Raw genomic sequence first — 14,265 nt, 5'->3', positions numbered from 1 at the left:
GATGGTCCTCTCTGTCATTTACCAGGAAAAAGGTTATGTAGACCTGCCTCAAACGTTCTGGTCTGACCATTATGGCATCAATCTTTCATTTCAGAGAGAACATCACCACCACTCTGGTTTCTGTGTCCTCAGTCCTCCACAGTTACCTTCACTGTCTAAAAGGCCAACACTATAAGTTCAAAACATCAGATCCCCTCTGAAATTGGTATAGTCATATATTCAATACATTTTTTTTAAATACAGAATTTCCTAGAAAAGAAGAATCAGGTAATTCAGTCCATATGAACAAAAGAGTCATTTATTATATATATTCTCTAGTAAGTTATAATAGTCTCTTGGATTTTAAATGTCTTTTTGCTATTTTCAATGCTTAAAAATTATAATTTTAAAACATTAAATATTGTGTTATATACATTATGATTTAATTAATCATTCTAAACACGGAGCATTCTCCAAGTGAAAACTTGGATGAAACAAAAAACAATTTCATTGACATAACAGGCTTTAGAAGTTCACTTCATACAACCATAAATTTGACTATATGAAAAATAGCCAAACATCAGTTTGCTCCTATATGGGACTTTTTTCTGTTTGTTTTTCTGATCTTGGGGAAAGGGTTTTTTGGCTGTTGTTTTCGTATAAACTGAAGGACAGACCTAGTCATTACTTTTGTCAATGTTCAGTATTTTAACTTTTTTAATCTCCTACCTATTTTATATAAAATAACAAAATATACAGAGAAAGCTGAGTTTGTTACATTAGTTCATACACATACAGTAAATAAAATTTTTTAATGTATGGCTTTGCAAAGGTAGATTATGAAGTGACTTTTGTATTTTATTTGTTTAAAAGCATTTTAAGAGAACGTGTTAGTGTGCTTACAATAGCGGCCATGGTATTCGGATGTCGAGCCAAGAGTTTAATGCTAGGATCACCGGAGGTCTTGCCTGACACTGCTTCTGCAGCCCTCAGAAGACAAATGTAGTTTATTACAACCTCGTCTATCTTAGCTATAATTTCCTGCTGCTGTGTTTCAGAGTTCATGACTTTAACTAAACGCATGCAGGCTTCTGTTAAGCAACAGAGTACTTGAAAGCTGGAAGTCATAGCTAAAAGCATTTCCTCAGGGCTTTTATCAGCCATGGCCATTTTCCTGCAGGCACTTCCCAACTGTCTCGATTCCAAAGATAACAGTTGTTTGTACTTAGAAAGTTTAAGGTCATATGTTTCTGGATGTAAATCTTCTCTCTTGCCCATACTTGCTCGGACCAGTGAGAGTAGCTCATTGGCATCCTTTTGTGCTGCAATAAATCCATCAGGCATTGCATATGTCTTCTCTTTCATCACGTTTATTCGTGTGATTCGTGCATCGAAGGCTACATCGTTGAGATTCACATCAATTTGGCCACCTTGGGTGTCAGCACTGCTCTTCTCATGCTCATTGACTGCATCATGTGGGGGCTCAGCAGCTTTCGGAGACTCCAAGACTTTCTGCTCATTGTCACCGGATGACGGAGCAACTGGTTCTGCGAGCTCACACGGGGTCTGTGGTTTAAAGAGATGTGAGACCTGACGGCTGTCTCGGTCATCTTCCTCCTCATTGTCATCATTTCCTCTGCTGAGGAAGCAATAGCTAAAGGGGCCCCGACACCTCCAGGTGCTGCTGGCCAGCTTTCGCAAGGGCAGTGTTCGACACTGCTTGGAGTCCTTCTGACTGGTGCCTGTGCCTGAACACCTCTTACTGTCCTTCTTGTCAGTGCTGATGTACACACAACTCTGAGAGTAACTTTTTGACAGCTTTTTGCCCAGGGAAAATTCCACCCTTCTCTCTGATTTGGATTCATCCTTTTGGGTGGTGTCCAGGCATTTCAAGCTGGCCGTGGCTGCCTTCTTCTCAAACAGCATCTCAGTGCCTGCAGATCTTCCAATGCTGCTGCTGCTGCTGCTGCGTCTCAGCACTTTCTTGTTCTGCGGCATCCTGAGGCTTCCTCCTATCATGTCATATGGCCATAAACTAACTGTTGCCCCACAAGCCTGATTTACTTTGGGAATGTCACAAGAGTCTTCATTTTGACTTGGCACCTTTGATTCGGATAGCATGGATGATAGCATGATGGAGTCAGCTAGAGGCTGTCTAGGAAAAGCTGTAGGCATGCCTCCTTGTCTTCCCTTTTCAGGCTCTGTGAAAGCTACACTAGGGGTAGTAGAAGAGCAAACAGAATAATTAAGCATCACCCTGATAATATTCATAGGCTGAACTTTTAAATATCATTTTACAGTCAGTACAAATGGTTTCCTGGTACTTCCCAGTGGTCCCCATTCCTCAAAATATTCCATCAAAAATTCATTACGAGTAGTCTTTTGTATTTCACTAAAATGCCTTTTACAACTGGTCAACAAAATGTAAATTATGAATAAGTAATTGTTCATTTCACTACTGCAGGCTTACTCAAGAAAAGGAATAGCAAAATATGTACAAAACATCCTAAATTTCCCTAATATATGGATTGCATGTTTTCTATTAAGTAATTAGATGAATAATTTCAGATTAAAATACCTTCTTTAACTACACCTGAAAGAGTGTGGAAAGATGTGCTCATAGTAATTTTGATCTGGTTTTGTGGTAGTTTTTGGCAGAGAAAGATTATTAAATCTTAGTCTGTTCCACTTTTGGATTTTCATGCATTCACACACTAGTGCTACATGTGGGTTGCAGTCCAAGAAGATTGGAACATTTAAAATTCAACTGAAAGAATTTCAATGCTGTCTCTGAAAACTGCATTTTTTATAACTTTAAAGAAACACCTACTGTCAGATTGTGAAGTAAATTCATGCTTAATAAGGTAGTGACATTTTCCTGTTCTTAACATCTAGAGATTTATATTCATATTGGCATGCTTTTGACAACCTGCTAAAATAGCATATAAGATACCTAAGAAATGAATCAAAGGTTTTTCTCTCTTATATTAATATAACTTCTGAAGTAATTTTACAATCTAACAAGCATCTGGGACTCAGCTGACTGGATTTTGGAGAGGCTTCCAAAGAGTAGAAGAGAGGCCTCTCCATCAGTGTCCCTCCAAATATTTTAACTACAATGAGAGGTTTTTTAAAAAGTTGATCTTTGTATGCAGATCATCAGACTATCTCAACAAATAAAATGAACAGATAAACTGAAGGTTTAATCTGTTACAGCTTGATGATGGAGTTCCAGATAAAGATAATAGAAATGTCTTACCTAGACCTCAACATGAACTTGTAGCTTTAAGAATAAACAGAAGAAACACTCTATTACTGCTGTACCTGTAGTTTCTTTTATCTTGGGGATCCGATGACATCCTTCCCTCAAAGTGCCGAAAAGTGGTTCAGCATTGATTGCTGAATGCACAACAGGCACCGTCATTCTGTGACACACAGCTTCAGGCTGCTGGTGCAGGTCCTTGTATGTCGTTCCATGGTTTGGAAGAATGGCAGCTCTTTCATCTGCTGGAACGTAGGCAATGCCCTTCATTGATGGATCGGAGATGATGTGTTTACCATCAGAGGTACAAAGAGGGGATTCAACGGGGGTAGCACACGTGCTACTGCCTGTGCTGCATCCTGCATCCACTGAAGAGCACTGAGAGCTCTGCAGCGAGAAATGGCCTTCACTTTGCAGAGATGACATGCGCTTAGCCAAGTGATACTCACAAAGTCTAGCCACGCTCTGCTCAGCTTCTGGAAGCTTTGAAGGATGGTCATCTGCAGATAAATCAGTATCTTCTGCATCGTTTAGGTCTTTGGCTGAAGACACGGGATTTATATCTGACAGGAAGTTTTCACCTTGGCTAAGCCCTGAGGTGTCATCCTGATCCTCAGGATCCACTTCATCCTTACAGTCAGTTTCTGTTTTACCAAGGACAGGAACTCTTGGAAAAGTCTTCCCATTAACTGTTTCTGGGCTTGGCTTATCTGCTGCCCCATCATCGGCAGCATACCATCTTTGGCGAAAGGCAGTTCTCTCCACATTAAAAGTGCTTAAGCGCTGGCTGTCTCTTGCTGAAAGAGTTCCAAATTTAGCTTTTAGATCTTCATCAGACTCTGCTTTTTTATTTCCCTGTTGCTTTTTCACAGTAGCATTGCCATCAGAGGATGCTTTTACTTCGCTATCTGTCATCTTATTTTTCCGTTTACTAGTGCAAGAATATACCAAGGATCCCATGTGCAATTTGCTAAAATAATCAGTGACAGATTTTGTTTCCATGGTCTCTGGCTCCATTTCCATGTTATCGGAATGAAGGATCTGCTTTGAAGGCACAACTTTTGACTGTAGCTCTGCAGCCTGACCACCAGCCAAAGGCTGTGAGGGCTTCATACCTGGCCCTCCAGCCTGATTCTTAGCAATGGGAAATTCAGTCTGCTCTTCCACAAGCGGTTGGTAGCCTTCACTTGTGGTCAAAAACATACGTGCAGTGTTTTCCGACTGTTTCTGTGCTGTGGCTAGTTCAGAGCTTTCAGTCATTTCAGAGGAATTTGTTTCATTGCCAGAATCTGAAGATGACTCAGGGCTATATGCTCGCAGGATAGCTACACCTGCAAGCCACAAAAAATAAGAGTCAATTAAATGAAAGCAGCTGAGGCACCTGGATAAGCGACAAGCAAAAGGGGGTGTATTAGAGACAAAAATATTCTTTGTAAGAATACTCTGACTTTATTGCACAGTTCCCGAGACAGGTAGTTTAATAACAGTGGTGGCTCCATTAAATATGAAATACGATGTATGCAAAATGATGGCAAAAAAATAAAAGGAAAACTAAAAAAAAAACCAAACCAACCCTCATGAAATGGAGTACTTCCATAGCTAAATGGATGAGATGGAATGATTCTCAATGAATAAATGTAACTATGGTGAAAGAACCTGAATTGTCATTCGTCTGCTGTTCCTCTGAAGCAGCCAAAGCTTCTAGTGCTTGAAGAGTAGAGACTACAGCATCATCTAGCCCCTTCTCACACTTCCCCTCTGTATTAGTAGGGACAGCATCGATAAGCGACACTGGAATGTCATCATTGCCTAGATTACTGTCTTGCTCCTTGTTGTCTCTAGGCTGTGTCGCTTGATTCTGAGAGTCTTCCTCATCAGAACTGTCCCTGAAACCAGGTGGAGGAGCAGCAATGGCCATGTTTAAGGTATGCAAAAGGAAATCATCTTCATTGTCATCACCTTCCGGAGGTGGAAGTGAAGTCAAATCAATAATGTCATCACTAGAACCAGAAAGGCTGAGAAGAGCAGGCCTATTGATTTCTCCTACCATAATATCTTCTTCACAGCTTACTTCATCTTCATCTTCGGCATCATCTGTGTTTTCTGCATAACAGATATCATGCAGCAAAGGCTCTTCTATCCCTTCTGCAGCTCCAAATATTTTACCATCACTTATAGTTGCATAAACAGAGTTTGTAGCAAACTGAATGCTTTCAGCATCTGGTGACAATTCCAGGCCTTTAATATCATTGGCATTACTAAGATAAATGGCTCTTTGTTTTTCTAATACTTCTGGACTTTCATCCAAAAGCCTTTCATAGCCAAGAGTCTGGGGACTGATACCATCCAAGTTGGGATCTCCAAATATAAAGGAAACTTTTGCTCCCCTGGGAGAATCCTGTGCTTTCTTGTTAGGTTCCAAACCTGAGAGTGACAGCAGTGAAGGCTGGTTAAAATTTCTGCTTTCTTCTGTTTCAGCAGGGTCACTTTGCTTGGCCAGATGCTGATCAAATCCACCTGAATTATAAGTATTTTCTATGTACAGATGTCTGTGTTCTTTTTGACATAACAGACTTTCGGAAACATCTATAGTCTTCTGCTTTGGATCAGCAAAGGACATTTGAGCCTCCTGATCTCCTTCAGCCAGGAAAGTGGTAGTTTTTGGTATACAATTCCACTCCGATGCAAGGATATTATGCTTCCCTCTATTTTCAGGTCCTATAGCAGGGTGAAATAAAATCAACATTGTGAAATCAAAGAACAAAGTCAAGTAATTTGTAAACAATAATTTGTTGATGCTAAGTATTAAACACTCTAAATAGGATAGCTGAGCCATCAAATACTTCAGGAAGGTGTTTTCAAATTCACCTCTGTTCTAAGTTAAATACCTGTTGACTTAATGACCTAAAGTTTAACTGGTCCTTCTGTACTCTAAAACAAATCTAAACCTTAACTAGGTACAAATGCTGTTCCAGGCATAATAACACAAAAGCAGCTGGTTTCTATAAAACCATATGTATTCTGACAAAAGATATATGCATATAAAATAATAACACTCACAGGAAGCGGGCATCTGTCTACCGGAGTATGAAGGAAATTCGACACATGGTTAATTTTACCATGGAAATGCTATCATAAGCTGGGTATTAGAACACTATAAAGCTGAATTGAATACTGTGGTGCTAGGTCTGAGCCAGCAATGAGATGTCATTTGACACAGCTTTCTATTTATCTGGAGGTGCTCTGGCTTAAGTTGACTTCTGCTTTATACACTGGACCATGGCTAACATACTGTGAGATAAATACCTGTTTCTCGGCTCCCTGCATTTTTCTTGTTGGCCATGTTAAATATTGAACGCCTTGAGTCAACCAGCAGTCTGTAGTATCCAGCTGTTAGGCAAGCAAGATTCATTGCATCTGATGACTCCATCAGAAGAGTAATAGGCTAAGAAGAATACAATCAAGTTAAGGCTGTTCCTCCTCAGTTTGTTTGCCTGTTGACAACACTATTACATTGGAGCAAAAGTAGTTACATCACAAACACCATATTGAAAATACATGTGAGAATTTATTTTCCTCACTACCAATATCAAACAGTATAAAAAGTTTAGTCAAGATTGGAGCTGTAGTAAGGTAGAAGTCCAGCTAGACATCTTAACAACTGACTGCTCTCTTTCTGAATGAAGCTAACTATTTTAAGACTCTTGCTCCATCTTTTTCTTGCACAGATATCTTACTCGGCAAAAGCATTATTTAATCTTACTCTGAATATGTCAGAGGTGAAGAACCTGGTACATTAGGTACTAGAGTCTTGTAGTTGTATGGGAAGCTGCTGCTTCCCTGAAAATTTTATGCTCTAAGTATATCCAGAGAAGCATGACAGGGGAAGCAAACAGTCATGGAAAGCTGAGGTTTGTAAAATATAGCAGTCAGGTTAAAGTTATCATTGCACTGTAAGACAGGGACAGGTTAAAAGATTTCAATGTTTGTGGCCTGGTGTTACTGAAATGACAAGTGGTGAAAAAATAAGCAGATAAGCAGAGACAAAGAGATCGGAGAAAGATCACCAGCAAAGAAAACAGACACAAAACACTAAAAAGAAAGACAGTCCTAACAAAAAGTGAGACCTCAGAGCTTTGAAAAACTGTGGCTGCCAGGATAGCAAGCATCAAACCCAAGACATCCATGTAAAACTTACTTTAATCAATTTTTCTTTAATTTTTTTTTTAATTCAATTTTAATTTTCTTTCACTTTTCTTTATGTAAACATTTTCCTGCCTAAAAATTTTTTTCATCTCTATAGCTTTTAATAATAAAAGCTGTTCTCCTCAAATGTAATTTATTAAGGTGGCTAGCCTCTACAACTCCTAGACAGGAAATAAAAATGAAGGCCTTACCATGATGCATAGATAGAAATTAGACCAGAGACAACCCATCTTATCACTCACAGTTTGTAGTGACTCATAGTATGTGGACATTTGTGACAATTTATCATAATTTAGCATGCAGAGCCCACTGTCACAAGACAGATGCAAGGACCTATATCATTCATTCCAGGAGGAATGTCATATGCAACAAGGATGGCTCTCCAACCCCTTACTGGTAAAAATCAATCCCTTACTAGTAAAAAGACAACTGATTCTGATGGAAGCTGTGGCCAAAACATAACTGATCACAGCTTACTACCAAACCCACAATAGGTCTGATGAGCTCTTAAAAGCCTGTGCTACAGCACCATAGGCCACAATGTTCTAAGTACCCTGGATGTTGTATAAACTGTTTTCAGCAACTTGGAAAAATATATGAAGGTTTTTTTCTTTAAACTATTTTTGCTACAGCATGAGCTTCTATTCAATACATGCTTCTTTCGAGGTTTTCAACTATAGCTATTATAGTTACTATAAATTATTAAACCTACAGTGGATTAATTAATCTCTTCTTTTGAGCAACTACTAAAAACTGACATTTGAAATGCTACATTCATCTCAAATTTTCTGCAGTGATTGGGAGAAATTGATGAACTCTGCAGAACTCTCAGATTGCTGAAAACAATTCTGTGAAGTACTGCTAATCTGCTGAAAAATCCTGTGACAGCAAACTTTTATTGCCTGTTTCTGCCAAGTGAAGCATGCTTGAGAACATATTCAAAGAAACAAAAATAAAATAAAAATCTGAAGTGTTAGTAAAGAAAATAATATCATATATATTGGTACATTCAGAAGATGGATACATGAATCTGCTACTTGAGGGTAAGTGAAAGGATTAACATCATTGAGAATACCTACCAGTGTGTGCCTGCATCTCCTTTACAGGACATGGTCACAACCCCTACTTGTGCCCCACAGAGAGGCAGCTTTTTGTCAAATTCCACTCAGAGCCTCCTCGATTTTTATTTTTTAGTCAGTCTCTCTGGGTTTAAGATCACATGTGTAAGTGCAAGGAGATGGGGATTTGCACAATTAGCAATGAGACAGTAACTGTATTATAATATATAACAACATAATACCATGGTAATACATAACACTATGGCATACTGTGCTGCATATTACATATGGACAGATGGGAAGGATTTAATTTCTATATTACTTTCCCATCTGTAAAAAGGTGATAATAGCTTTCTTACAAGAGGGCTGTGAGTTTAGCACAGTAATGCAGGCAAAGCAGCCTGAGATCCATTGCTAAGTATGGTAAAAGAGATGCTGTGTTCACCAACCTATAAATTGGTCTTAAATTGCTGTCAAAGAGCATCTAAATTACTTCACAACAAATTTTTTTCATTACCCTTAATACAGAGAAACACTTCCAGGTCAATACACCTAAAGATTTCAAAGAAAAAGCCTAGTAAAATATTCCTCATGTGTGCTTTTTGTGTATAGCTTGGTAAGCAAAAAGAACTGTCAGGGTATATTTATTTTAATAAAATATTAAAGTTTCAAATACTATGACAACTCTACCTTCAATCTCTGTTATTCAGATTAATACCCTAGAAAGTCTATGAAGCCTTTCATATCAAAGCCAAATAGAAACCACACTAAAAACAACCAGGACAGTATAACATACAAAACTCCACTCATTTTGCCACTAGATGCCACACAGATGCAGAGTGCTCAGTGATACTTAAATGAAATTAAATTAACTGACTATAGGAAGATGATGAGCATCTGTGAATACCAAACTGGAATTATAAAGGTTAAGGAAAAAAACACATTTGTTCTTACAGTTTTATTAATTGGGAACTGTTATGTTCCCAATTACTTGCAGTAAACTTTGTGGATATAACAGTGGATTACAGGGGACACTGGTCCAATGCAGCTGGTGATTCTTTACTGGTAATGATACTGCATATTACACTAGATGGAGCTTCAAAAGAAGGTCAGTTTCATCATCACCTCTTCTTACCATGAAAATCCATGAAAACAATGACAAAGCAAGTTGCTGGGGGTCAGCTGAGAGAAAATCAAAGTAGCATGCAGCTGCTGGAAAACACCAGCCTAGTATACTGTAGGTCCAACCTGTAGTATAAATGTACTGTGACCAAGAAAAGAGCTGAAAATGTAGTCTCAGAGTACTGTTGGCACGAAAATGCTCAGAACAGCATAGCTTAATCTAATACTCAAAGAGAAAAGCATCATTAAAAGATGATATATCAACACAAATCAGTAACAAACTTACTTTTACATCTAAGACATGCAGCTCAACTCTAACACTGCTTTCATCTTCTGTAAACATCTCAATTCTGTTCACGTGGCTGAAGTCTGCCAGGAGAGCCACAAGATTTGTTTTGGTGTTTATCACATGGCTGATTCCGTACCGTGGCCCTACTAATAGAGTCACTTCTGAACGCTTTTCTCCCTGCTTTAGCAGAAAAAAAGAAAGAAAACACAAGTAAAAAACATGATAGGTTTTTTTGTGACAGACATCACCACTCCCTTCTTTCAGTTACACTGAGTTACATTTGCATGGCATTTCTACATTAAAGATTATTATGTTTTTACTAGATAGATACAATACACAAGAGCATACTTGATTCATAATTTTAAAAAAAGTAAAGGAATTTCTTGCTGTATGTTGATTGCACTCTAGATTTTAGGTGGATAGTTAGATGGACAGACGATGGATGGACTCTGCTTCTGTTAAAAGAAAAACTTGGTCATTAAGAATTTTCCAGACTAACAATTTTAGCATTCAATAGATAATTGGATGGTGTTATTTTCTAAGAAAGTACTATCTATCTCCAAAGTCCCAATACAAATTTTATTATGAAATATATGTTATTTTCAAGATTAAAAGAAGCAAAAAATTTAAATTTGGTTTGTTTAAATTAAAAATTATTTTTAAGCATATGAATAGAACCTAAACTTCTAAAGAAAATTATATGATCCTGCTCTTGAAAAAAAAAAAAAAGGCATTAGATAAAAAAATTAAGAGACGAGACTATTTTAAGAGAAATGTTACCACTAGTGTTGCCTTGAAGACACGCCCTCCATATAATCGTAGATCACTGAGGAACTTTAGATAATGCACCTTGGCTTGCAGAGCAGAGAGCTGAGAAGGGAGAAACAGGGGTAAGAGGTAGTTGTGAAAATCATCACATTATAAAATTCTGAAAGAAAATGTATTTGTGTAATATAAAGAGAATGGTCTGCAATAACAACTCTTTGGAGCCTGAAACTAAATCTTGAGATGCTTGAGCTTCAGAGGAGGGGAAACAGTTTCATTCTTAAAATTAATATCTTGCTTGTTTAGTTAAAATGCATTGAGGACTTGGGAATGGGCCGATCAGAGCACTTCAAGAACATCCTAACTGCTTTAATGAAGGGAAAATGTTAAAGTACTCAGATTAAACATCTGTTCACTGAGGGATTTCAAGGCTAAGACAGCAGCTTTCCATTCAAAAACTCCATCAGTTCTTAAACGTTTATGTACCTATACAGAGAAAGAGAACAGAGAATTTGCATTTGTCAACTATGTATTTTACATTTTGCTAGGTACTTGTGGTGTTGGGCATATTATTCCACCTTGTTACTGCATTGCCTACTTTCTAAAATAACACTTTTCCACTGTATTTACTAGGTAATAAATCAGAAAGCTAAATACAGCACATGAATACATATGATCATGTTATATAATAGATGTCAGAATTTATCTCCTCTTTTTTCCCTCTGAGCTTAAACTACCTACTTAAAAAAGAAAACTTGGAAATATTTTATGAGACAGAAGGGAAAGAAGAAACAGTTCATTTCAGCAGTCTGAATCCAAACCTTACACTTCCCTTGTGTAAATCCTTGCATCTGGACATTTAGAAGATAATATAAAAGTCTCATATAATTTTCTAGTTTCATTCCAGTCACTGGATTTCTAATTCAAAATCTTATTTAATCTTGAACAGCATTTTAAGGACCCCTATCCTAAATTTTTCCTGGACAACAAGGAGAAAATGGATCCAAAGCAGAGCAGCTAGTGGTAATGCTTTGCCCTTTGCTGCACCAGGTGTTCACTTGGTGCAGAAATACACAAGGGTTATAAAAAACCAAGAGAATCCTGAGAATGATGAGCTTCCCTTCATGTGAATGAAGAGAAGACCTCAGTTAGCTCCTGTGGTGGTACCTACAAGTGAGACGGGAGGGGATGAAGAGCTCAGATGCTTTCTCTCTCAGACCTACCTGCTGAGAAAGCAGGTTGGCAAACACGCATTTCCAAAGCTCAGATCAAAAAGAATGAAGCAAACCCAACAAAGTCTGCTTGCTGCAGGAAGGGACTGTTCCAATACCTCTTCTAACCAAGAACTGATACTGGTATGCCACTGTAAGGCATATATCACACTGGTAAGACCTGCAGCAGTGATGGCTTCCAAAATAAATCCAAATTCATACTACCAAGATAAATAATAAGCAATTGGCATAATTTAGCTTTAGTTTCAGAAGTGTAGGAGACATGCACTGCTTCAGCCTTTCTTCCTGAGGTTAGACACGTAGAGCTCTATTCACAGTCACGATGTGTTCTGAAACCTCCAAGCAGGATTTCTGCTGATGACAATAAGCCTTAGCTCAGGCACCAGCTGTTTTGAGGTTTTTTAGTTCATAAACAAAGTGTCATGAAGCAGGATTCAGCTCACTTTATGTCTCACCTAGTCACTCTCAGGTTCTTTTTATAGTCCATGAAGAGACATAAGCATTTCTAGGGCACAAGCAATCTGACCTATTTCTGGTCCCGAATGTGGGATGGGATGAATCGCTCCCTGGAAGTGCCTATTTCTCTCCATTGACTACACATAAGAAGATGACCTGCACTGAGAAACCACATTATGGTGTCTAAAAGCAGTCTCAGCTGCATGCATGTAACAAAGGCATTTCTCAGAGACATTGTCTTATCTGTGTTTTTTCCAGCTGAAGTGAAAGCTTAGTGCTAAGAAAAGTATTTTGCAACAGCAAGGAGGGTCATTTACTGCAAGGACCATCATCTATCCAGTTAGATCTTGGCCAGCGAAAAGTCTTTCTCTACAGTGTAACAGAAAACAATCTGAAAAACAGCATTTATGTCAGATGAGAGCATCAGAGAGAGAACAAAAACTTTCCTAGCAAATCTGCCATTCATAGAAAGCACTAAGTTAATAAAAAAAAATATATATGGTTATCATATATGAGGAATTAATTACCAGTTCTCTGTCATTCTCAAGAAGATAGTTTAGCTGGGACATAATCAATTATTTTTAATAGTCTTTGGCTATGTTGCACCAGCACCCAAAATTAAATCTGAAAATAAAGTGACTAGGTGTTTCTCCAAAAGATCAGCTTTAAATGTGTCTCATGCATGCCATACTTTTGTTCTTTAAAACATATTTTCCATTAAGATGCAAATGTAATACCTTTTTGCCTGGAGGAACTAGGTTTTGATTTGCTTTGACAAGGTGGGAAAGTGCTTTCTTTATGTTCTTTTCTTTCATGCTTTGCAGCACAGCAGATGGAAGAAAAGTCTCTAATCCCCATTCTTTTCTGCAATAAAAGGCATATATTTAATTTCACATTCCTGTGATGATTATTTATCTAAAGACTGGTGACTATGATGCCCAGTGAATGATTACCTGAAAACAGAAGGAGAGTTGATCAAGTCCAGAGTTTTGCAATAACATGGTTATTTCTCAAACTTAAACATTTTATTTCTGACAAGAAAGGTATTTTAAAATTATAAATAATCTCTGTTTTACCCCTTCCATCTCTTCATTCATGCCATTCAGAAAAGAATATTTAAGTTTGATATCTAAAGTCTATGTTAGACACCACTTAATTACATTGACAAGTATGATTACAGAATTAAAATAGCAGGTAATTTAACAATGCAATGTCAGATTTAATTTTATTTTATTGGTTTTTTTTAGAACATGGAAACAGAGCCATTTTCTTGTCACCTTTATGTTTGGGGATTGTGGGGGGAGGGCTGGTTCCTCCTCAAATGCAACCAGTTTGCCTCCATTTACCAAATTATTTTTCTGCTTGAAGCATCCCTTTTGACAGAAGACTGACTCTTCACTTGCCACTATTTTTGCAGATTCATTAATAGCATAGAATATAACATTGCCTTTAATATGATGGATAAACTCTTCAAAATTGAGTATGTAACAGTTATTATTTCCATTCTGCAAGCAAATTAAGCAACAGTAACAAAAGTTTTAGGGCTTGGGGTTTTTTGGGGCTTTTATTTTGTTGTGGGTTTTTTTTTTCAATCTAAACTGATATACACACATCTGCACTTTCCAAGGTTTATTTTTCATTTTAGTTGTATGTATGTGTATATGTATATGTAGTTTTATATATATAGAGGGTCTAACATAGGACAGGTGCCTACTGGAGTACATCTGCATTTAAGAAATATTACAAACCCTAATCTGTGACCTACTGTCCTCTGAACCAACCAATAATCTGAATCTTACTATAATAATTTTTCTGAAACCGTAGGATTCAGATCATATAAATTTAGATCTTAAATCAGTGAAAACAAATGAGCTAATCATATTTACATTTATAGTT

The 14,265-nt window shown here is 37.6% G+C and overlaps 1 protein-coding gene across 1 annotated transcript in view; it reads right to left on the bottom strand.

The window, feature by feature from the left end:
* Positions 1-293: 293 nt before the first annotated feature.
* Positions 294-14,265, bottom strand: part of FRMPD4 (FERM and PDZ domain containing 4) — a 295,852-nt gene continuing 281,880 nt past the window's right edge. Inside the window, exons 11-17 of the mRNA XM_009089651.4 lie at positions 13,107-13,233; positions 10,697-10,786; positions 9,914-10,096; positions 6,548-6,686; positions 4,898-5,959; positions 3,304-4,572; positions 294-2,189 (exon numbers count right to left, since the gene is read on the bottom strand). Coding sequence (XP_009087899.3) covers positions 838-2,189; positions 3,304-4,572; positions 4,898-5,959; positions 6,548-6,686; positions 9,914-10,096; positions 10,697-10,786; positions 13,107-13,233 — 4,222 coding nt within the window. The 3' untranslated portion in view covers positions 294-837. The remainder of the gene's footprint in view (positions 2,190-3,303; positions 4,573-4,897; positions 5,960-6,547; positions 6,687-9,913; positions 10,097-10,696; positions 10,787-13,106; positions 13,234-14,265) is intronic.

Source organism: Serinus canaria, chromosome 1 (assembly GCF_022539315.1).
Source record: "Serinus canaria isolate serCan28SL12 chromosome 1, serCan2020, whole genome shotgun sequence".
Classification (NCBI taxonomy): domain Eukaryota; kingdom Metazoa; phylum Chordata; class Aves; order Passeriformes; family Fringillidae; genus Serinus; species Serinus canaria.
The sequence above is the reverse complement of the archived record's forward strand: the minus strand, read 5'-3'. Positions and strand labels throughout refer to the sequence as shown.